The following is a 25350-nucleotide window of genomic DNA, read 5'->3' as shown; positions in this document are numbered from 1 at the left end:
CGTGCTTAAAAAGGAAAAGACAGCCGAGATGGTCAAAAGAGAGATTTGTTTAGTTATTTATTTAGGCTGGCTTTGCTCTCCTTTCTCTCTTTTTTTTTGCTTGCTGTACCTGTTTAGCACTACGTGGTGACTGAACGTAAAGAAACTGCAAACGAGGAGCGAATAGTTGAAGCTGTAACAGAGGATAAATTGCATCGAATATCTTTATGCTGCATCGGAGCTTCGCGTCGTGTAAGTTATGAGAAGAACATGAACGTGAGGACACTACTGAAGTTGACATCCAGCAGTTGTGTGCAACGGTCCCGGATTGGGCCGACTCAGGCACGAGCGCCACCAGGCGGCACTTGAGCGCATTTCAGCGTAGCGTCTTGCAGAGTCGCAGCGTGCCGACGACCAGGACGTCGATGACTTGGAAGAGAACGAGGAAGGACAAGCCAAGGTACATGCCGATGATGCCGCCCAGGCTTCCCAGCACGTTGGTTTCCTGCACGCAATTGCAAATTGACGCGTGAAGCCTCATGGGTGGCGTCAAGATGGACCCTGTAAAGTTTGACGCTCTCGATAGAATCGCAGCAGGTACGTAGTGGAAGAATGGGTAGAGCTAAAGATAGTGCAAGGTACCGACCTGACGTAGGGTAAAACATGGTGCCACTCCAAACTTCGAGATTGACACACACAAGTGTAGGGTAACGAGCTACAATGGCTAAGCTTCAATAACTAAGGCTTTCTATCTGGCCCTACGGACATCACTCCGCCTAGCAAGTAATGCAGAGCCCAAGCTACACCTGGCTGCAGCTACAGACCTGTGGCATAGAACCTGCTATACTCAAACACATGCTCTGGGAATGTGAGGCAAACGCTAAAGGCAATAATTCCGATGTTGACTCGGCGAGGTGGGCCGACATCCTGCAGAGCTCAGAGCTCGGCGACCAAATCTGGGTCGTCCAGCAGGTCCACGAAGTGGTGGCTAGGCAAGGCCTGGATGTTCCGACGTGGTAGTCCTGAGCCCGGGTAATCAAACTGCAGGACACTCAATAGAAGTTTTACCAGCCAACCAATATTTCCGTGCTTATCTTTCTAGCGCTATCCGATTTCCCCGTACGTTATAGACGAACTAAAGAAAATCAATGCATTTAGCCATCTTTGCGCAGCGCACAAAATTGACAAGGCACACAAGAGAAGAGGACGGCACAAGCGTTGTGTGCCTTGTCAATTTTGTGCGCAGCGCAAAGATGGATAAGTTCCAACTCGCCCGCCTATCAGTCCTACTACAGTTTAATGCATTTAGCCTTCACATTTCTCTAGTTCGCAGGATTAGCTCTAGGACGCCAGTGCACGGTTGATGCCCGTATCCTATTCACACCTTTCGAAGGGTTGTATGTAACATTTCAGTGTTGAATTGTCTGTGGTACTCACATCGTACTTTGGCACCGACAGTGTATGATCGTAGGTGAGTGACTTGAAATACACGACGAGGCGGGCCGGTGGCCTGGGGCAGCAAACAAAAATAAAGCAATAATAATTGTTGGGTTTAAGGTCCTAAAACCATAAAAAAATAGAGAGAAAGTAAGGCGTAGAGTTTGTTGTATTGTAGAAGCGCTGCTGAACTTGGAATGTTCACGCTCTTTACATTACCCGGTGTTCCGAAATTGCGAGAACCGCCGATTAGTCTTACCGCGGCGTTACTTAACCACAGAAACTGTGACGTAAATATACCTGATATCGAGTGAACTCTGATGATCTTATGCATAAGCTCTGGCTGTTGCAAACATCGAGAAATTCTGTAGCACAGTTTAACAACCTCCGCGCTCATACTAGAAATGTCTTCTATATTGCTGAAAGGTATCAACTGCGTTGCACGGTTGCGCCGCAGTGCGAATACTGTTAATATGCTGCAAACACCAGTACAATTCACTATGACTCAGCAAAACTACTGCTTCAATTACTACAGCACTCTAGTGACGCGCGGAAATATCGAGAAAAGCCTCGCGTTGTTTGTATGCACCTCGAGTGTACGCCGCGCACGATTGTAGAAAAACTGCAGCAATTGTAGAAACGCTTCCGTGGTTCATCGAACGTCATCGAACTGCGTCATAGATAACGCCATTGCGCTGATCGTGCTACGTACCCGTCTTCATTTGTTGGTCCCGCAAGATCCTGCATTAAGAAAAGAGATAAGGTGAAGATGTGTAGATGACGCAAGAAATCCCAGTCTGAAAGAAGACGTGCTGCGTGCAGCATACACAAATGGTTAATGAAGTGCATTTCTAAGTGTTGTCGTATACTACAAGAACTGGAGAAAGTGAGCACAGTGCAAATATGAATGCTTCGCATTCTTTCTGGTGTCAGGAAAGTAGGATAGACTGCATATTCACAGCAGCCTGGCAAGCCGTAATTTCTACCTCCGCGCATACCTTGTTGTCCGGCCGCTTGTGTTCGGCGCAGAAAGTGAGATGCAATTACAGTTTGTGATAGCGGGGCAAATATCACTTACTATCTGACATCGCAAGAAGCTAGTGTCGGTCAGCAAAACTGCGACAAAGGTGGGTTGCTGTTCCTTCATAGAGGTTTCTTTGCTGACACTCGATCAGACTAGAGGGTGGGCTCCCGCAAGTCCCTTTAGACGCACAAATTGTCGTGCTAAATCACTTTAAAATGTTTGGCCTAGACAACTACTCACTCCCTTCAATGTGACTCATTATGCTGTCTCATGGACCTAGGCTGATGTGTCAGAAGAAGTAGAATTGTTCTCTCTCTCTCTCTCTCTCTCTCTTTATCTCTCCGCAAACGTCCAATCCGAAACTTCCCACATGTTTAAAAGAACTGCGCAGTCTCGTTCGCACACGTCGCATCGATTTATGAACAGAGTTTACCACTTCTGATCTGTCTAATGCAAAATGTCAATTCTGGACTACTCTAATTGAACGAGCACTTACCTCTCTCAGCTTCGTCACGGTCACGTCACGCTTATAACTGATGTCCCTGCGGAGAAGGACAACTATTGTGAATTAGGTCCGATTATACATATGTGACAAGTATGTCGTTTCTGTAATGTAATTGAAAATGCACTTGTACCTTGTGAAGTGATATTGATACAAGTCAGCGAGAAGAAGAATGAGCACGAAACACTTGTTAAAAGCAACATTGGGCTGACCCCTGGCCAATGAAGAAACAATAAAAAATTCGGCAGATGCTACGTACCGTGGGAATCGATGTTATGCGAAGCATGCGCGCGATGGTGACTGTGGCGTAATTTTTCACATTGAGCGAAACGTTACTCCGTGCCGCGCTGCGTTTAACCGCTCGGCCATCACGCATACATACCCTACCATGCTGACGACGAGCTATTTATATCCATAATTTAACGTTGGTGGTCGCATATCTCGATGGTTCTTCAGCAGCTTGATTATCACCCGCGAGATGGCGCAAATGGCCCAAGGGGCGCGCTTTAAAACGACACCTCCCCGCCGTCTGGCCGTGTTTCGTCGCGCCGCATGCATTGATATTGTAGTCGGAGGGCGTCCGCACTTTGGCTTTCCTAGCGACGCGGTTTACGTCTCCACCGAGAAGCGAAGCAAGGCTAGGGATTGGGAAGGCGACACGAACACGGTCCGATTACGCTGTCGCGTTCTACTCTTGAAGGCGAAACTCAAGCGTCCTCTAAGTTTTTTACAAACACTGCGAAATGACATTGGCTGAATTTCCGCAGTATTCAGCAAATTTTTACGAGCGCTTGCAGACTTCTCAGAACTGTCTATACTTATTTGTTTGCGTTCGTGGCGATTGTGGATGGCATCCAGTTAGTTTTATTGTTATCAGAACTAAAGCAGTGTCGATATCGCGTATCCCCAAATGGCTCCCAATTGAACACATGCTCAAGGAAAGATGTAGTAACACATGTCACACCGCTTGCATAGTCGATTCTTATTGTGCTCGCAATGCCGTTCTGAGTATTATTGACTGTTTGTCATCTGCATCACGTACTGTCGGCCGCAAAAGTTTGCGGGATCTGAAGCGCGTGGCGGAGCGGTGGAGAAGTCCCTTAATATATAGAAAGTAGCGACTCTCTCCTTCATATCCTCTCCAAAGTGTCCAACCCTCCTCTCCCAAGTGTCCGAACCTTACCTATATCCTCTCCCAAACGGCCACCGTGCGGGCGCCGGCCCTATAACCCGGCTCGCGCCACTTTCCTATCAAGAATGATATGTCACGCTGATAATGCGCGCGTTTCCCGGGCGACGGCCCGTGAAGCGGGGAGGTGCAAGGCGGGAGAGGAGGGTGCTCGGCGTGGCGGTACTTTCCCAAAAATATCCAGGGACTTTACGGAAAAGTGCATTGCTGCGTCACCTACCGTGACGCGGCAGGTGTTGAGGCTAGCGACCTCGGCAATTATCGACGGCGCGTTTAGAGAACGTGTAGTTGCCGGATCTAATCGCGGATGCCGCGGCCGATAGCCTCAACACCCGCCGCGTCACGGTAGGTGACGCAGCAAAGCAGTTTTCCGTCGCTCCTCCACGCGCTGCAGATCCCACAAATATTTTCGGCCGACAGTACGTAAGCTTTTCGTCTAGTTTCGATACTTGTAGCTCACTACTCCTGCCTCAGCTGTGCTGCGGTTGCGCTGCTGGCAGGTTTCATGGTTGAATCGCACGCACTAAGATCCCTATTGCATAATGAAACCTACTATACGTGTGCGCACATGCGCACTCAATGGAAACTTAAATAGAAGGGCGTATGTTACGGCGTTCTTGATAACTGTAGACTTAGGATTTAAAAAAAAAAACACGGCTGATCCCTCTGTCATAGGAATCGGTATAACACGAAAGTGAAACGTGTCTTCACAGACGTAGTCCAGCGTTTGTTGGGCATTCTTTCGCCTCAAGTGCGAAGGAATGAATGCTATAGCAACAAATTGTAATGTCACGCGAAGAACGGCAAGCAGCACGAAACTCGCAACGCACTGCTCAAGCAGAAAGGACGCACGGAACGAACATACACAGGATGAGCGCGAACTGTCACTGTTGTAACTTATTTCTGTGTGAGCGGCACGCTCCTTTCGCAAAAGCGGTCGCTGCAGTGAGCAAAGCAACCTTCGTGCTCTCAACGCAAACTTGCGGTGAGAGCACAAGACGTACAAACCGCCGCCATCACAAGATAAGCGCGCGCACGAGCGACCACGCACTGTATAGAGGCGTGCGCTCAACGCGACGCGGGAGCGACGACCTTTCAAGCGCGCTCTTCGAGCCCTTCGCGCCATCTCGCTAGTGATGACGAAAACATGCTGATGTACCGCCGATATCTGAGTACCACCACCGGCAAATGGTGTATATAAATAGCTCGCCGTCAGCATGGTGCGAAGAATGTGGCCTAATCGTTTCGCGCCGCGCGCTGCGGAGCGAGGGGTCGTAAGTTCGACTCCCGGTGACGGAACTTTTTCTTCTAATTTTCTTCTTCTCTCTTATCTTTATATTCATCTGTTAGTCTTTATATTTCCCAACGTCATATGCGTGACGGAAATACGTCAGTGGAGCCGTGGTGGACACCGGCATAAAACACTTTCGTGTTAAAAAAACTTAATTTAATGAGGCTTCTTGGTGAACCTAATTGCGCACTGTGACGACAGAAAAGAAAATGACTGTGAAAAAAAAAGAGAGACAGATAGCTTTACGATTCCGTATAAGTGTTATAATTGTAGGCTTTTTCGTGTCATTTTTCGCGCTGTAGTGTAGCAGTACAGGCTGATTTTGGACACCAGAGCTTCTTTTTCCTGCCACTAAATCAAAGTACAGGGACATATTTGCTTTTTACCCCAATCGTAATCGCAGCAGTGAATGAAACCACATCCTCTGGTTCACTAATTTTTCATGACAGGTTTCGATCTGTTATACCGGCTGATTCTTTCTAAACTGATTTATTTCATTGGGCTGTAGTTTTGTTGCATAGTATCCGATTTTAACGCGGTTTGCGGCAAAACATTCAGGAAGGATGAAAATTTAATGGCCTGTTCCGTTTTTCGATGTGCAACGCAAAGAAACAAGAATAAATAAGAAATAACGAAAACCAAGAAATGCAATAGAAGGATGTATGGCTTGCGCCTATAAAACGCTAAGAAGTCTGATTGCCATGCGGCATGCCAAACGTGACTAGTAAAGGTTATAAAGGTTTATAATAACTTACAATACAGCAGATATTGAAATGACCACCCGAAACGTCAAACTGTTCTGACTTCAACAGTATGCAGTCCCTTATTGTATGGAATTTTGCAGAGCAGAATGTCACGGTTTTGGGTATTTCCTATTTATTTTTATTTATCGACATGACACATAAAAAACAGTGCGGTACATTAAATTTTCTTTTTTCCTGAATATTTTGCCGCGAGCCGCAATAAAATCGGTTAATTTGTAACAAAAGTACAGCTCAAGGTAATAGGTTAGTTCTAAATGAACCACCCTGTAGATTTCCTGAATATGCCATCCGAAAACACAAAACAGTGGGCGTAATGTCTGTCGAAATAAATGAAAATTTGATGGAAAGAATGAACAAGAAAGAGAAAGTGGAAGCGTCCAATAGTGAAAAACCATACGCGGTCCTGTTATGTCTATATTGCCGACGTCGGTGTATGTCGCAGCAGGGCGATTAAAAAAGCGCACCACATCCAATAACTTTGACAAATCTCGCTGCTTTTCATTTGATTTTTCACAACTGAAATATCCTCGGAAAAATAGACGGTGTTCCTCCAAAAGGGCAGAAATAACAATTACAAGGCTACGATGTCGAGTCGACCCCCCCCCCTCCCAGGAAGAAAACCAATGACTGCTCCTTATTGTAATCGTCGGCTAACTCCGTTCGAAATATATGTAGCCATAAGGCATCGAAGCCTCCGATACTGCTCAGGTTTCTGTTTTGGAATGGGAAACATTAGAGAGTTTGATAATTGGGGCCCCAAGGATCTTGGGTACCCATGAAGTTCGCGATCTGCCAGGGCGCATGCACAGATTGTTGCAACAGTAGTTTGGGCAAGAGCCCAAACTACTGTTGGGCTTTTGCGCTCACGTTGACCCAAGATCCGAAAATCGAAAACTAGCATGGGTCCCCAAGGCACCTTGGGTCGTCAGCGAGAAGACGAAGACGCAGAGAGGGCCACGACGCAGTATGGCCCGCGTCTCGCATCATTTTAATTTCCGCCACGTGTGGCGCCCGTGCGTTTGACCCAACGCAGCTTGCGTTTGACCCAATTCTCAAACTCTGCTGCTCCTCCGAACGCAAGAGCAGCCTACCCAACGCAGCTTGGGGACCCAGCGTCTTGGGTGCCCAATTCTCAAACTCTCTATTGTTTTTACGAAGACGTCAAGCACATCAAGTCTCATAAGACATTAAGACTGCGAACTACTTACTTGCAGGCGCGAATGCAATTGCACTCCTGCTCGAGCATAAAGTGTGGCTTCTTGAAACGTGCATCGCACACTCGAGCTCTGTAATAGAGCATGAATAAGCATGATTCCAACCAGCACCAGTGTTGAGTACGCTGCGACCAGAATAATAAATTTTAAACACGTGCCACCGCTGCACATCTAAACAAGACATAACGAAGACGCAATACTTCTCAGATGTCAAGGGCATGTATGATTGTAATTAAGAGAGCTCACGTGCAACAGTTCACTGTAAAGGCTGTTTCATACTTAGGGGAAATCTCGGAGCGCCTGGCATCGCGGTGCGACTAGCGCTGCAATCGCGCGCCGGCAGCAGCTCGAGCGTGCGCAGACGCTTCAAGGGTGTAGAGTTGTACATCTGCGCACGCGCGAGTTGCTGACGGCGCGTGGCTGCAGCACTGGCCGCATCACGATGCCACGCGCTCCGAGATTTCCCCTAAGTGTGAAACAGCCTGTACATTTGCGGTTGCGGTGACAGCCATGCGCCGCGACACGAGAACCTAGTAGCACCAAATGTTGACACAACGTTGCCACCACATTGAGAAAGTTGCTTCGACGTTGTGGCAACATTGCGTGCTAGTTCTTTAAACATTCTTTCAAAATTTGTGGCTGTGCTAACTGCGCTCGCCACAGACAAGTCACCTACGAAACCATCAAGAGAGCAGGAGTTTAAATGCCCATATTAGCGCCTGGCTGCATGAAAAAAGCTGACGAAACTGGTTCGGGAATCACGTCGTTGCAGCATTTATATATAATTATTCTTTGGTTCTGTTGTTATGTCCTTTTATATTCCGTGTATTGCTTCGATTGCTTATTGCACAGTGGGTTCAGTTCCAATTCATTTCAGTTTTTCTAGATCCTACGTAGGCGGAAATGGCCTTTGATGGTGTAATAACTGATCGACAAACGATATGAAGAAAGAAAGAAAGAAAGAAAGAAAGAAAGAAAGAAAAAAAAGAAAGAAAGAAATAATAATAACTAACTAACTAACTAACTAACTAACTAACTAACTAACTAACTAACTAACTAACTAACTAACTAACTAACTAACTAACTAACTAACTAACTAAATAAATACATAAATAGGGAGAAACTTCGGGCTACCTCAACGATGCCACACATGAGTGAGATAGAGCCAGAGAGCTTATATACAAGGCCCATTCACCATAACATAATGATACCTTGTGGTTATTACACAATGTGCTCCCGTACTTCTCGGAAGTTAGGCAAGCAGTGCGGCGCGTGAAGTTGTGTTTTTGCAAGCGATTTCTTTTGCTTCTTTACATGCTTCACGGCTTCAACTGAGGTACAATAAAATCAAATCCTTTTATTACATGGCTGCAAATGTCGTGACTGCAATAGAGCAATAATAGAATCGACAGCGGGAACGAGAATGAAAATGTGTGCTTTAAGCTGGGAGATTGAGCTAGTCATCTTCCACAAACGTAGACATGCCTACGGCTTCTCAGCCTCAGCAGTAGCCTTCCATCGTTGCTTACGTATATTCGATTTCTGCACGTATAATTTTGTTGAACAGGAAGAATAGGTACAACACAAAAGATAGAAGCAATTCGACTGCGAATGCCAACTTCAGACGCGCGCACATAGGTACCAAACTCCTGATGATTCCTAACCACGAGTACCACAGTTCTAAAGTCGCGAGCTGACCTACCTTACCTTGTAGTTCGCCAAAAAGCTGTCCGTCTTTCACTATAGCGCAAGTTCATAGATGCATTTCCCAGGACATTCAACATTTTGCCAGCCTTCCACCGTTCCGACCGCACCAACCACGACAAGGTCGTGTATCCTCCTCCAGCCCAAACACTAGTCATCTATCTCCCTTTTTGGTTCGAACACCAAGAGACTGGACTGTGCTTCGTGAGAACCCTCTTCATTTTAGACACATCATCGAAGAACTAGCATTATCTTAAATAAAAGGTGCGCACCCACCCCTCATGTAAAACCCGTCTGGGTGACTTTGAGGTATCGGAATTAAATAAAGCGATCGTAGACTTCTGTGCTTGTACGTGTCATCGGCGCTAGACTTGGCTGAATTAAAGCACAGATCTATCGAATACTACTACACGCCAGCGTAATATAGAACATTGAAGCGCTGGAACTCAGAGATCACGCGTAGCGCAGTTTTTACCCACTCTTGTCTGCACAGGTGTCATATCGCTGGGCCAGCGTGAAGATCTGTGGCAGGTACACCAACAAACATTCGCACGCCTCCACGACTTTCACCTGGAGACACATGACCAGGCAGTACTGCGCATGGGGGCACAAGAAAGGTGGATGTGAAAAGTGCATCGTCCTGCATCATTTGCGGCCACAAAGTATAAATTCCGACTGATTTCCGTATTCGTGAATACTTGTTTATTTGTCTATAAAATTGGTTCTAGTTATGAAAAAAAATCGGCGGATCCCACTCGTTGTGGGAACCGGTTTCATGCGAAGCAGTCAGCGTGTACTTCTATGCTGTACTTTATGGCTTTGAGCCAAGTGTTACGAGGTGGATCGACGTGTTTTTGTAAGTGTAGTAGCTGTGTGCACATCGCGGGCTTACCAGGCACGTCGACAACACTGGCGTTTAAAGCGTAACTTATGGTGCGACGTAACGTCAGCCTTCACGTTAGAGTGCATACGTCAGTATTATCGAAACGAAGCGCACTTTATGGTGCAATCATGTGAATATCACACGTAACTTTCGTTAATGTACTCCGCCGGGGTCGAGCAATGCTTCAATATAGCTTGCTGAATCATAGGAATACACATGTAATGTTTATTAGAGCGCTATAAAAGTGGAGCCAACACTGGAACCACAGATGTTAATTTGATATGACGCCTGTATCGTAGGAGTGCATATCTAGTGTTTATTGCTTTCTTGTAAAATTAGATAGCCAGCACCACAAACACAGTTGACGTTGCACCGACATTACGCCTGCATATGCTGTTTTTGCAAACGTGGCTCTGTGGTATAATACCTGATTGCCACGCAGAATGCTTGGGTTCGATTCCTGCTAGGATCCTAATTATTATTCTTTCCATTCGTCCGGTCAACGCTGTATATGTCGGTCTTCCTCTACGCTCTCGCATTTAAATTACCAATTCTGTTCTCACCGTTCCTGGGTAGATATAAACTGTCAATCACCTGTGGCGAATACCCGTACACCGCGGCCCGTGGTAAACGGGTATGTGCCACACGTGTCTGGAGGAAAGGGTTTGAGGACGTAGGGGACAGGATTTTCACGTTATTCATGTCATGACCCGACAGTCATATTCGTCAAATCCTCTTGCCCTCCCATGTCAATTTTGGTCTACATCAAGTTAAGGAGGCGATCATGAGAGCACCCAGACGTAGGCGGCTAGATAGATAGATAGATAGATAGATAGATAGAAACGCTCAAAGTGCCAAAGTGCCACTCTAATGGTACTGAAGCTATAACGAAAACCGAGATTAGCCCTTGCAGCCATGTTGCCTCCATGTATAGAGGCACCTTACTAACTGAATATTTCATACGCAAGAGGACATGGCGTTGAATGTAAGCGAGACCATCTGATAACCATCTGATAGCAGGTTGAAACTTCCTAGCTTCTCTTTATTTTGGTAAACTGGGAATAGAACTTCACAACTTCTTTGAGAAGCACACCGGTCCAGCCTCACGTCACAAACACAGTCATCACAGCAAATATGTATTTGCAAGAAATAATTGATGTAAATAGTCATCCTTCCCGAACTATCGCCGAGTGGGAATTATGACTATTAATTTTGCCCTTGCTGCGTACTATGTTGTGACCTATTAACATGCATGTTTTCTTTCTTTTTCTTGTGTACCCTCTCCTGCTTAAACTATTGTCTGCTATATTGTCCGAAACAAAACGAGTAAATAAATAACAAGAAAACCATATAATATGTCTTAGTACGGAGAATACTTCGCAAAAAAAAAAAACTGCGTTTTTTAAGAGGTGCCCTATTACAACGAGGAGTCTGACATGTTGCTCTGTATCACAGCTCTTAATCACTGTCCTTGGTGCACTGAAGAAACAGTGCGCCAAGTCGCAACAAATACGTCGATTCATTTTATGATTTAATATATTGTTCGTGGAAACTGAATGTCTCTAATTAATATTCTCTGTAATTGTGAAAAATATTGCGACGGAGCCTAAACATTGATGCCGCGTGTTAGAACATTATTTTGCGTTGTTTAAATGTTTAAATATGATGGGTGCAAAAACGCCCAATTAATATTGGTGACTGAAGCGATTAGCACGAAGGGAAGGTAGCTTATTTTTTTTTCAGCTCTTCAGCGTACAACGAACGTCATTGTATGTTCATGCGCTTACCTCTCGTGTGTAGACACCGTACATTTGGTCCATGTGGACCATCAGTCGGGAAGGCCACGTGGACTGACAGGGATTGGCGTACGGCTCCGGCAGCCCCGTCTGCGCCAACTGCAACCACGAGGTTTTCAGTTGAGAACAAACTGTTTTATATGCAGCTTATGCGTGCGATATTAAACTCTAAATACCTGCCAAGTCAGTGGGAGAGCTTGCTGTTTGATTTTTATCCCAAGTGAGTCCGTTACTCGCACATCTTTTCTTATTCACTCATCAATCCCCCCCCCCCTCCCAATGTTGCTACATTAATTTGTGTCTGCCTAGCATGCGCGTGTAAATTTAGAGTTTTTGTAAAATTATAGCAACCGTATTTCTGCCCTCCGTTTAGCGTAGATTTTTTAGAAAAAGAAATTTATAAAGGCTTTGCTGAAAATATCAAGCAAGGTCGAAGCTTAACGCTTGCTAAGTTTCCAACAGTGAACATTGCTGTGCGATATCAAGCAGGAAGCGATAACGCTCGTACGCGTCCTTGTGTCTTTTTGTGAGCGACGGGTGAATTTGCTGAAATTAGAATCGCGCTAGGCGTGCCACAGTTAGATGGGTAAATGGACGTCAGAGTTAGCTACGATTACCTTTGATAATAATAATAATAATAATAATAATAATAATAATAATAATAATAATAATAATAATAATAATAATAATAATACGTTCATTTCCCATCAATACGATTAAGCTTGATGGCAGTTGTGCGACTAAAAGTGAGGAAGGCTTGAGCTTGACTAACGTCTCATACCTTCTACAGCAGGCAGCATCAGAGGACATCATACATATAGCATCTGTATTCACAAGAAAGCAAAACAAAAGAGAGCGAGCGAGAGAGAAAATAAAAAAAGTGAAAAAAAAAGGCAGACCTACGTAGAACGAAAACAATGAGTGAAATGCATTTCCACGCGTTTCGTTTTGCGGCATATGCGTTACACAAATCTATGGGGAATGCAAAGACTACAAAGACGTACAGATGTCATTGGCAAGAACTTAGCACAATACAAAAAATAGAATAACAACAGGTGATTATATATAAAGATGAAGTATGTAATAGTGTCAGTAGACTGCGATTTGTCGCGTGTGTCTACACTTAAACAGACATTATGTGCAATGTTGGGAAGCTGTTTACGTTTCCGCTATTTCCCGCTATCTCCGGAACCAAGTAAATGAGCAGTGCTGTGCCTTTAATAACACCGGTACATTTGCGATGATGTTTACAGGAAGACATACTACGGGCTTCGTCCACACTCTAAGGTGAAAAAAGCATTTACGTGTTGCTCTTTTCGGCGAATTCCTGACTTGCCACGTGTGAGACTCTCTTCAAAGAGAAACGTGAACTCTATTTTGGGTCTCACGAGTCTCCGAAGAGAGTGTAGTGACTTCTAAAGGGAGTTCACGTGTCTCTTTAAAGAGAGTCGTACACATGGAAAGTCACGACACACACACAAAAAAAAAAGAGTAAAAAGACTCCTTTTTCTGCTTAGATTGCATAAGAGATGCGGCTTCTGTTCTGGATTCCGACGGATGAGTCTGTGATTTTCTGGCAGATGCCAGAGTTCACATTTCCGGTTTTCGTCCCTTGGCGTTTTTTTTTTCCGCTCCCCGATACTGCTTCGGCCAGGTGGGAGGCGGCCCTCCGCAGCTCCCTCCTGGCTGACCAGCTGTGGGCCGTCCAGCAGGCCCGCGGAGCGGCCGGCAGGCTTGGCCTGACGGTCCCGACGTGGTAGTAGCCCGCTGCGCGCTCACGCGCTTTGTTGGACCCAAATAAAGTTTTAGGGGCGAAGCTCCTTAAGGCGGCACCCGTTCGTCCCTCGTGGTCGTAGTAGTCGTAGTGCGTAACCAGTCGTAACGCTAGTACCAGATCTTGACCTCCAAGGTGGTGCCGGTGGGAGATTTTTCCTGTGCGTTGTTGAACAATAAAAAATTCGCAGCGTGCGCGTTAACTAAAAGCCGAATTCTTCTGTCTCTCATTCCCCATTAGCAGCCATTGGCATGTTCCAGTAGGAAACGTTAGTAGAAGTAGAAGTGTAAGTGTTAGCTAAAAGCCGACTTCTTCTGTCTCTCATTCACATTAGCAGCCATTGTTTACCTCCAAGGTAGTGCCTGGTGAGATTTCGCCTGTGCGTGATTAAACAATAAAAATTTTGTTCAAAACGCCGTTGATTGATGAAATAAACCAACGAAAGACGCCAGATGTTTTCTAAAAGCAAAACGAAAGAACGCCAGATGTTTCTAAAGCAAAACGAAAAGACGCCAGCTGCTTAGCGAAAGACGCCAGAAGTTTTCTAAAGCAATGGTTTTCTAAACAATGAAAATTCACAGCGTACATGTAAAATTAAAGTGAGCTGCAAGTCGTCATAACTCTCATCGAACCTTTAGTATAAACGCGCCCGATCTCACGTCGGTGATGATGTACTGGGCAGAATTCACGGAAGATTCACGGTTTACCGATGAACCTCCGCAGCTTCGCCCACTCATCATCATTCACTCCGTGGATATGCTGTGATTTTTTTTTCAACCAACCAACCGACTGACATTGTCGGATCATGTAAGACGCTTGCGCGAGAGCCCTTCTCAAATATGTCGAAACGTGGGTTCACATTAAAAGGTGATAGAGCAGCTTTGCTCGTCAGAGATCGCAGGAACATCGACTATTGCTCGTCAGAACTTACCTTACCGGTAAACTACTGGTAATGTTATAGCGTTACCTAAATGTAGGCTGCAATAACACAAAAAATGCGGTATGGCATTGACATTAACGGGAAAATGTAACATTTCTTGGCAAATGCAGCTTCATGGAGCGTTAATGCCGTGAATATCTTTTCGTCACACTAAACGTACAAAAAACTGGGTGCTTCTCCAGCCCAGTTTAGTGCTGATGCTTTCAGATTTCCGGCTTCTTACTCTCACGTGAGACAACACGTAGGACAAGTCTACAGCTTCGCACCTCAGTGCACTAAATATTTGCGCCCTGTCTTCGCACACATATGCCTGACAAAGCCTTAAAGTTCATGATTGTAATTATCGTTCACATCTGATGAGAAGCGTGATAAGTGCGAGGTGTAAAGCTTTTTTTTGATGCTTGGTGCCTGTTGTGTGCTTCGCTATTAGTGTAAAATAAGTCACAACATTTCTCAAGTCTTTGCAAATGAAAGAGTGAAAGTAGAATGTGTTGGTTGTGGATAATAACCCATCACCAAATTCAGGCCGACGTACGTGGTGTGGCCTGGAGTCAGGAAGACGCCATCTTCGCATATCGAGTACCTGCATCGAGAGAGTTAAGGGCAATGCATCTGCGTCTACACTCCATAATCACCAAGTCAAATACCTTTAAAGATTACGAACACGCACGAACTAACTAAACCAATTTACGAGTATGATTTTCCATTCATTGCGCGGTGTAAATCGTTGCCTTTAGTATACTGTTACATCGCAACCTTTCCTTCTTCGACGATCTTTCTTTTGTATCAAAGTTCTGGCTCGGTGAAACGCAAGTTCTCTTGGTTTAATGCTCTGTGTCAAAAGAAGTATGAAAGAAGTGCCACTGTGACGGTGCATGTTGCACACTGGATTTCATAACACAAGCAAAAAGAGTTTGAGTGGGAAATGAGCCTGGCATAGAATACGCTGTGTCTCGCTTCTTCTCAACACATGTTGTGCATTCTCAACGCTGTGTTGTGCAACACAGTACGCGGGCGAACGGAATTCAACGCCGACAGCAACTGATGTTTAGGGGCATACTCGGGAATGACACCGGTAATTGTAGTTCGCCCGCACTTTCGCCCCGCCATAGAAGTTAAGCAATGAGATAACGTTATCTCAGCAGCGACGCATTAAAAATTGAAGTAAAGCAATGATATATCGCTGTCCCAGAAATACGTATTAAAATACGCCATTTGCTTTCATTTTCTAATGAATGATAACAATTGCTGGGGCTCTACGCACCGAAACCACGATATGATTATGAGGCACGCCATTTTCCAGCTTAATTTCGACAACCTGGGGTTTGTTAACGTGAACCTAAAGCGAGGCACACGAGCGTTCTCTGCAGTTCGCCCCATCAAAATGCGGTCGCCAGTCCGGGAATCGAACCCACGCCCCTCGAGCCTAACAACACGACACTTTACGTGCTAAATTAGGCGGGCGAGTAGTTGTTTTTTTTTTTTTTCGTATGAAATGTTGCCCCTTTTTTTACGTTAAAGTTTGAGGAAATCTTGCAACATCACACGAAGTTGGTACGGAGTCTTCAACGTGACGTCATTTCGTTGGTATCAACGCCTTTTTCTCATAGGCCTTAATCTAACAATAAGAGTGAGCTTTCTACATCACATCTCAATCGTAATTTGATAACGGTGCCCACTCATTCAATGAATTCAACCTGCTTCCGCTGATCTTTTGAATGTCGCTATAGCACGCTCCCCTGGTACCGTGTAAGTGGACCATGGCGATGAAGCATGCCTGGTAGGAAGTGGGCAGGTACTCGTTCAGCTGCGGATTCAGCGTGACAACCAGCCCTGCGTGACACCGAGAAATGATCGGTATACGAACAGGGACGCATGGAATTTCCGTGTGGTATAGAACGTCCCATTAGTAGCGCGGAAATTGAACACGTCAAGACTACGAAGGTCATTTATTATAGATCTTTCGGCAACGTTGTAACTGGTCGATGAAATGGTTTCTTATGTAAAAAAGGAAGTAAAAAAGAAATCACAGTTATGCCGAAAGGGCGAAGCAATGAATGCGGTAGCAACACATTGGAGTGTTATATGAAGCAAGGTTATCAGCTGACTCCTCTATCATCCGACCTGGCGTAACTTAAAGGGACACTAAAGGCAAATATTAAGTCGACGTTGATTGTTGAAATAGCGGTCCAGAAACCTCGTAGTGCGACTTTTATGTCAAGGAAGTGCTTATTTCGAAATAAAATGACGTTTTAGTGGTCCGCATCGTGTTAGCGCACTTCAAATCACCCGCGTGAAATCAGTCTTTCACACGTCACTGCTGCCGTGCCCAACGTTGCCCGCCTTTACTGCGCGGCGGCGTGCACTGGCGGCGTGCACCATTCGGGCATCCAGCAACATCACATGCATGCGGCATTTTGTCGAACTTTCTGTCAGAGCAATTTTCACGAGCGCGCAAAACACACGCGATACCGAAACTACCACTGAGACACGACCGCGTGAGCGAAGCAGGGCGCCGGGCGAAGCGCAGTTCGGCGAAAACGGAACCTTTGAACCTCGCGTGGCGTTCCCCATGGCAACGCCAAGGAGGTTCTTTTTTCCATGAATCAAACAGAAACGAACAAACAGCATTTTATTACGTCTCTTGATGCACGGAAGGTTCTTTTTTTTATTACTGCTAGTTTGATTACTAGTGATTAATTGTAGGCAGACTCTCATACGTCATCGGGATCATTTTGAAAATGTGTCACTCGTGGCGCTCATCGTGTGATACATTTAGCTTAATTTCTCGGTAAATAGGGCACTGCTGTTGATAATATTGCCGTCTTAGACGTTGTCATACATGGAGCTTTCACTCTGACATAAATTGTTATTTGCCTTTAGTTTCCCTTTACCACAACGCTGGCATGACGAAAAGCGGCCGCTGCAGTGAGCGAAACGACCTTCGTGGTGTCTATTGCCTCAATTCAGACTGAGCGGTGGGAACGCAGTGCATACAAAGGCACGAGCCGTCTGCTGATCCCTGTCAAGAGAGCGCGCCCGCGACCGCGCCCAGACGTTCAAAGTGCGCAGTCTCTGCGCACTTAGGCTTGAACAGCTAGGGACCTAGGCTTGAACAGCTCCGTACAGGCTACTAACACGAATGAAATAGTTACGGAGTGGTTCTAAACTTGCAAATTGTTTACAGATTTCGACTGCAATCATAACGTTATCTAAAACTCCACACGGGCAGAAGTTCAAGGAAATATGGAAGCTTGAAGAGGTGAAATATCCTGGAACAGGTGGCGTCCCTGGAGCCAATGCACCAACAAGCAGACTTGTCTTTGTCAAGGCAGCACTGCCTCTACCAGCTGCCTTGACAAATACAAGCGACACCCCTTCGACAAGCATTTTTCATATATTGCCCGAGTTACTCAAGGTACATGCTGTGAACATAGGCGTGCGCAGGGTTCCATCAAGGGGGGTGAAGGTTCATCGCAGCGCCCCCCCCCAGGCCCGTAGCCAGGAACTTTTTTCGGGGGGGGGGGGGGGGGGGGTCACCTGCTGAAAACCTTGACTTGTTGAGAAAAACACCTATGTTTATTATTTAGTTTTGGTAAAAACACATACTTCACCAAAATTTCGGAAGGTGCATGTTTGGGCTAGTTGGTACTCCATTTGAACATCTAAATAGCGCGAACTTCAGGGACGAAAGACAGGAGAATGCGACACACACAAGCGCTGGCTTCCAACTGAATTTTATTGAAGAAAACACATGAATATATAGGGTAACACCACGCCTGCGCAGCTTCACATCCACGTAACCACATTCACTCCTAGGTGATAAGATTTATCTCTCTAAAGGCACACCACCAGTTACATATAACAAAATAGAAGTTAATAAATCACATACCACTATCTTGCAATACGCCCAAAAAACATAGTTCCTTTGCTGACAGAGCAATGGAAGGCACGCTTATACAATGCCTAACATCCTTGGCCATCTCTGCTGCTTCTACTATCTCTCGCGTTTTTTGGTCATCATGAGCGAACAGTACAGCACATTTTTCAAATTCCGGCGTACACCCACAGCTTCGACAATGCGTCGCCACGTGACCTTGCAGACCTCCCCGGACATTGTACGCGTGCTCCCTGAGACGGTCGTTTAAGCAGCGCCCGGTTTGTCCCACATATCTGCTGCCACATGTTAAAGGCGTGGTGTTACCCTATATATTCATGTGTTTTCTTCAATAAAATTCATTTGGAAGTTAGCGCTTGTGTGTGTCGCATTCTCCTGTCTTTCGTCCCTGAAGTTCGCGCTATTTAGATGTTCAAAATTTCGGGATGGGGGGGGGGGGGGGGGGGGCAGGGCCCCCCCTCTGGCTACGGGACTGCCCGCCCCCCTCCTACTAAGTCAATGTGCGAGGCAGATTTTGCGCCTCCCCCCCTCTTATGTGACTAGGGGTGTCAATGTATGGGGCAGATTTTGGGCCCCTCTCTCAGGTGACTAGGGGGGCGGCCGCCCCCCCTGCCCCCCCCTCCCCCCGTGCGCACGCCTATGGCTGTGAACATCGCTAACAGGACGGCAATGCCTGTGGGGACATCGCATCTGTAAGCATACTGTTTCGCCGTTTCGACAAGGTCGCGTCATTACCGTCGTAAGGTGACGACATGCTGGTGTAGTCTACTCGCGGCTTGTGGTCACAGAGGAAACAAAAGCAGCTGTTGTACATCAAGTCGGTGACGTTGCGGTAGAGCCTGCGATACACAAAGCAGCAGTCACTGCGCGCCTTCGTTTCAGTTCGGTGCGAGGCAGACTGTCACTTCGTTATTTGCACCCCCGCACTTTGCGACAGCTAAGTGCGCGGAGCGAGACAGTGACCTTAGAACATGTAGGGGTCGCGGTAATTTCGTCCAAGCGATTTGTGTTGTTCAATCTTCGAGAGTTACGGAAGTTCAAACAAGACAGATGTTCAGGGGAGCATCGAGACCTTAAACAATGATAAATTCTTGAGCAGGCATTGCCGTTGGAGCTAATGGTTTGACTAGAGGACCTGTTTTTGTCAGGGCAGCATCGGATGCTTATGGTATATTGTACACGCAGCTCTATTGTTGCAGCACCTTCAGTAACTCTTGAGAAATCGTTGAACAGTGTGTGTTGCGGGAAACAAGGGCAGCCACTGCCCTGACGGAGACAGTCATCGTTTCGAAACGCTTTATTCAACGAAATATCACGTTTAACTACTTCTCGAGAGTTATTGAAGGTGCTTGAAAGACAGAGCTAAAAATACAGTACATTATATGCGTCCAATTTTCAGCCTCCTGAACATTTTGAAGATTCCTAATTTATTTTTATTGCGATAGCAATTATATGGACAGTCTCGGCTGGTTTTTGTCCGTCCCCGTCACCGCCGCCGTCATGCCCCGTATATGTATAAGTATATATATAAATATAAGTCCCAAAGAAAAATAATTCAGAGAAATGCTTCCGAAGCGCGGAATCGAACCAAGGACCTCTCGCTCCGCAGCGCGTGACGCTAACCACTACGCAACGAAACGCAGATCCTCCAGGTAGCTAACGGCGAGCGTTATATCACACCCTTTACTGCTGGCCGGACTCAGAGACGGCAGGCGCTTATAAGCATTTCTTCATTACCAGCGAGATGGCGCGTGGAGCGCAACGGGCGTAAAGTCCCTGAAAAATAACTAAAGTAGCGCCAACTGCGTCCCTTCGCCTCTGCCTCCTCTCCTAGAAGCTGCATCAGCGCCTCTAGTGTGTCCTCTGGGAAACTACGAATTTTACCTGCTGTAGTGAAAATACCTTCTTTCTGCTGTTGTACCGGTGATTGCTGCCACTGGCACAACAGGTCGGCATCCCGAAGCATCCAGAACAACTGTACGAACTGACTCAAGCGCGGTCGACCGCGCACCGTGCACCGATCAAGTAAGCAACCGAGACGTGGACAAACAAGATGGCGTTCGTACGACCTTCTGAAAAACTAGTGCGCCACTTTTAAAAACTAGCCACTTAGCGCCGCCGAGTTTTCAGTGGCGCTGCCATCAGGAGCGAGCACTTTTAGATGCGACGAGCTCAATCCGGTGGTGTGCGGTGTGACCACCCTTACTGCGCATGCGCATACCCTCTCCACACACCTCCTCTCCACTCACCCTCTCCACTTTCCCTCTCCACTTTCCCTCTCCCCCTCCCCACTTCCCCTCCCCTCTCCCCTTCCCATCTCCACTTTCCCTCTCCACTTCCCCTCTCCACTTTCCCTCTTCCCCTCCCCCTCTCCCCTCCCCCTTTCCACTCTTCCTCTGAAACGCGGGCTAGACATGCCGAAATTCTGTCCTGCGCAACGCCGCGATGAGCTCGAGAGCATGCGCGTCCCCTCCCCTTCTCTCTCCTCTCCTACGCTGCCCCCCTCTCGCCCGCCTGTCGACCGCGTTCCCCGCTCGCCCTGTGAGAATTAACGGCCAGGCTAGATGGAAGATACGACGCGCGTAGCGTCCCTCTTCGCGTTCCACGACGCGAGGTCGGTAGCATGCCCAACGAACGCCAACGGAACGCGATCGTGCAAGTGCTCCGGCTTCGCATCGCCTCATGGTCCCCTTTAGCGGGAGATGGTGTAATTTTGCCTACTAAAACATTATGTACCGTACAATTTTATACTGTCGGACACCATGAAAAGACGCCACTTGCTTCTGTACACATTACATTGCCGTATTTATCGCTATTAGGAGCTGGCTCGCCAGTTTTTTAAGCTGGGGCGAAGTCCCTTGCTGTAACCTGCATCCATCCATTCAACGCGTCGTGGAATGCGAAGAGGAACGCTATGCGCGTGGTGTCTTCCTTCTAGCGTGGTCATTATTTCTCAGAGGGCGAGCGTGGAACGCGGTCGACAGCCAGGCGAGCGTCGGACAGCTATATTTAGGGCCACCTTGTCGTGCGCGTCTCAAGCGCAGTTTTCAAATTGAAAGAACATTAGGAGCATTACGTCTGGAAGTGTCGACAATGGAGAATCAGACGCTCTTAGATATTCCTTGTATATATATTTCATCAATGTGTGTATAATTGTAAATTGGGTACATGGTTCATCAAAATTATAAATTAATAAAACATTGTGTATATATGTATGTATAACAACGTGTGTCACGTCTTCATATCATGGTAAAGGACTTGTACGGAAGATTGAAGGGTTTTCTTGATCTTCTCCGAGCCAGCTCCCCTTCCCATCAATCCCATCATTCACTTCGTGGAAATGGCGTGATTTTTTTAACACTCCTTATTTCGCGAACTTTTCCCACTGCGTCACTTAGAACCGCAGCGCACTCGGGGGCGCTAGCGGAATAATTGCACTAGCCTCTCTTTCTGTCCAATAGCCATGCTCTGCGAGGTTCGCAGCTCAACTAACTTCATCTGCAATCTACAAAGCGCACGAGAGAGGAGGTGCCTGCACACTGACACGAATGACGCTACTTTACGCATTTAAAAGTCGTCGGCCAGCTCGCTCGCTTCTTCTAATATTTGCGCAGGAAGAACCTTGCTCTTCCGCTGTCTGCTCGCGCGGTAGTTGCTGCCGGGGGGCCGCTTTTCTTGTTTCTTTAGATTTCAACGATTTTTTTTTTGTGACAAACAGCCGCGTGTATCTGTCATGGTGGCATTAACAAATTAGTTACGTGGAATCATGCAATGCATAAAGGGGCGCGCTGCTTTGTATCTTTACGTTAAGGACGGGTGTATTAACAGTTTTTCTCTTCTGTTCACCATTCCTCCAATCTGCAGGCTTCTGAAGAATAATAGCCATATTCAGTGTTACTGTGCTTCCATATGTGGGTTAGTGCGCCATTGCGCTTCGATTTCCTAGCCTCCTGGTGGCGACCACCTCGGGAATGCACTGGTCCTAGGTTCGAGTCTCGGACCAGAATGCAGTATTCTGCAATTGCTAGGCTTTCGTGATTTCAAGTGATCCTGAAGGCTTTCGTTTCCTGAGAATTGTTTAGGAGTTTATTTTGCAGCTTGGTGTTACAAATACCCATAGGTCGGCAAAAAATGTGGAGCTCACTCAGACTCACTCATGAAATATATTTACTCCTTAGAGCTCACTTGGACTCAGATTCACCACAATTTTCCTCAACCGGACTCAGTCGGACTCAGACTCGCTAAAATTTTTCTCAGCCGAGCTCACTCGGACTCACACTCACCAAAATATTACTCACTCGGACTCACTCAAACTCACATAGATCTACCTGAGTCTGAGTGAGTCCGAATGAGTCGACTCATGAGTCCGTTAGCGCATCATTAGATTTTTCAACCATATTGTCAACGCCAATATCTCGCATAAATGGTGTTTACTTGGCGCCTTTGATCTCGTACCTTCAAATATTAGTTATCAGTGGGCGCAATCCCATAAGGATATTTTTATTGAAAGAGATGACTCATGCGAGATATTTTTATCAAGAACTACCTGCGAAAGAGATTGCGGGAGGTGTCACCTGTTCTCCCACTCCCCCCTTCCTTAACTCACGTCTCTGATCAATAAATATTGTGCTGGCGCATGAACTATTGGGCTTGAGCCGATGGGATTATGTGTGAGCCGACGGGAGTATAAACGTGTGCCGACATAAGGCCGATATTAATACTGAAGTTGTTTAGATACCTGAATCTGAACATCTGTACCGGAACACTTCAATATGTTTTCGGATGCCAGACAGACTCCGCCAAAGAGAGGCCACTCTGCATTGCTAGTTACGACAAAGAGTGGCTTTCAAGAAGTCATTTTCTTCTCGTACTAAAATGGACAACTCTCTGAGACCTTACAACACATCATACTCGACTGTATTCGCTACAATGTACAGAGACGATCACTCCCAGAATCTCTAGCTGGATTCGACCTTAGACCGAAGTCGGTAGCAACCTTTCTGGAAACTCGTTCTCAAACGTCATCGCAAATGAAGGCGACGAAGGCATTGTGAACGTTTTTAAAGACAACATACTACCAAAGGCGACTGTAAACTAGTAATGATATTTCATACCGCACATGACTCACTGACTGACTATGACGTTGTGTGTCAGTCATTGCGTTTGTGAGGCACGCAAACTTTAATATAATGATATCGTGCATCGCATGCTGTCGCACTTTCGCGGAATAGAAAGTCAATCTCCCAGACCGTGACTCACGTCGCGTCTCTGCAGTCCCAACCGTGGTAACTGCAATTGACGAAGGCGTCGGCAAACTGATGGCCGAGGGTTCTGAGCCATGCACGGTTCTTCGCCTTGTGGTACGATAACCAGTCCCATATGTGCTGCTGCAGCCTTAGGTCTTCTAGATTGGCCTGCACAGAGACGAAGTACCCGCTGCGATGATTCGTCCTCGTGAAGATTATATAGCGTCACGAGGAACGACGCCTTGTACCTCGAGCATGTCATACCGGGGGTTAAAACACGTCCTTGGCGCAGTCAGCAACGGTGCCTTTGTACCTCAGGCTACCAGAACACATCTAGACTTCTTTGCGACTTTGCTTGCAAGGGGAGTGAAAGATAGAAGAGCGCGGAAAGGGGAGGCCACGTTCTCGACATGAACTCAGGGCTCCAGGATGGAGCACCTCTCTTCGCATTAGAAGTGCCAGCAGGTGCCCGCAGACACTTCTAGTTGAACTAACTCCCGCATTGGCTTCGCTTCCCAGTGCCGTCGGGCAACCACCGGTTCTTCTAATCGGGAGAGTGAACTAACCAATTAAGCAACCAACATTCAATGATTGATTGATTGATTGTTCGAGTGAGTGAGTCAGTTCAACATCAAAACGTTCAACGAATCAATGTTTCAAATGCATACTTCCTTGAAATCCTGTTTTTTGCCGCAGATGCGTCTGTTCAGCTCAGAGTTCATCACCCGCTCCGAGGCATTCCGGGCGCAATATCTCGACCTTCGCAGCGGGTTCAGGTTGCACACGGTGACGTCAGGCATCTGCAAGGACTCGTTTGTGTTGTACTCGAATGCGATGGCTACGCTGTACGCGAAATACTCGCTCAAGGTGGCGTACATCTCGGAGGCGCTGTAGTACACCAGTGTCAGAAGCGCACCGGTCCAGAGCAGGCGGCGCAGGACACCACCCTTGACTAAGGCTTCTGCACCCGGGAGACCGGCGTCCATAGCAAGCTCGCCGTAGACTTGCCAGCACGTTCGCCATAGGCTGTCGCGGGTGGCTTCGCCTCCGTTTACAGATGAGGGCATTTCCGCTGCAGAAACACGCAAGAATAAACCTGAGAAGGTTGTTTTATAAAAAAATCACAGCATATCCACGGAGTGAATGATGATGAGTGGGCGAAGCTGCGGAGGTTCATCGGTAAACCGTGAATCTTCCGTGAATTCTGCCCAGTACATCATCACCGACGTGAGATCGGGCGCGTTTATACTAAAGGTTCGATGAGTTATGACGACTTGCAGCTCACTTTAATTTTACATGTACGCTGTGAATTTTCATTGTTTAGAAAACCATTGCTTTAGAAAACATCTGGCGTCTTTCGTTAAGCAGCTGGCGTCTTTTCGTTTTGCTTTAGAAACATCTGGCGTTCTTTCGTTTTGCTTTTACAAAACATCTGGCGTCTTTCGTTGGTTTATTTCATCAATCAACGGCGTTTTGAACAAAATTTTTATTGTTTAATCACGCACAGGAGAAATCTCGCCAGGCACTACCTTGGAGGTAAACAATGGCTGCTAATGGGAATGAGAGACAGAAGAAGTCGGCTTTTAGCTAACACTTACACTTCTACTTCTACTAACGTTTCCTACTGGAACATGCCAATGGCTGCTAATGGGGAATGAGAGACAGAAGAATTCGGCTTTTAGTTAACGCGCACGCTGCGAATTTTTTAT

General features: G+C 46.5%; 1 protein-coding gene across 1 annotated transcript; it reads right to left on the bottom strand.

The window, feature by feature from the left end:
* Window positions 1-355: 355 nt before the first annotated feature.
* On the bottom strand, window positions 356-24708 carry LOC119382101 (acid-sensing ion channel 2). The gene is made up of 10 exons (XM_037649833.1): window positions 24310-24708; window positions 23655-23809; window positions 19131-19234; window positions 16195-16330; window positions 15014-15080; window positions 11775-11882; window positions 9580-9698; window positions 7395-7472; window positions 1417-1489; window positions 356-484 (listed from the first exon to the last, which is right to left on the bottom strand). The coding sequence occupies exons 1-10, from the start codon at window positions 24706-24708 to the stop codon at window positions 356-358; spliced, it is 1368 nt and encodes a 455-aa protein (XP_037505761.1).
* Window positions 24709-25350: the final 642 nt, after the last annotated feature.

The sequence above is a fragment of the Rhipicephalus sanguineus genome, chromosome 2 (assembly GCF_013339695.2).
Source record: "Rhipicephalus sanguineus isolate Rsan-2018 chromosome 2, BIME_Rsan_1.4, whole genome shotgun sequence".
In the NCBI taxonomy this organism is placed as follows: domain Eukaryota; kingdom Metazoa; phylum Arthropoda; class Arachnida; order Ixodida; family Ixodidae; genus Rhipicephalus; species Rhipicephalus sanguineus.
The sequence above is the reverse complement of the archived record's forward strand: the minus strand, read 5'-3'. Positions and strand labels throughout refer to the sequence as shown.

Bases quoted from the DNA above. Each gene is read 5' to 3' on its own strand.
- LOC119382101 (XM_037649833.1), bottom strand. From the start codon at position 24,708: ATGCCCTCATCTGTAAACGGAGGCGAAGCCACCCGCGACAGCCTATGG. The intron at 19,235-23,654 runs GTGAGTCACGGT...TGTGTATCGCAG, and splicing joins TGGGACTGCAGAGACGCGAC to GCTCTACCGCAACGTCACCG. The intron at 485-1,416 runs GTGAGTACCACA...AATTGCGTGCAG, and splicing joins TGTCGGTGCCAAAGTACGAT to GAAACCAACGTGCTGGGAAG.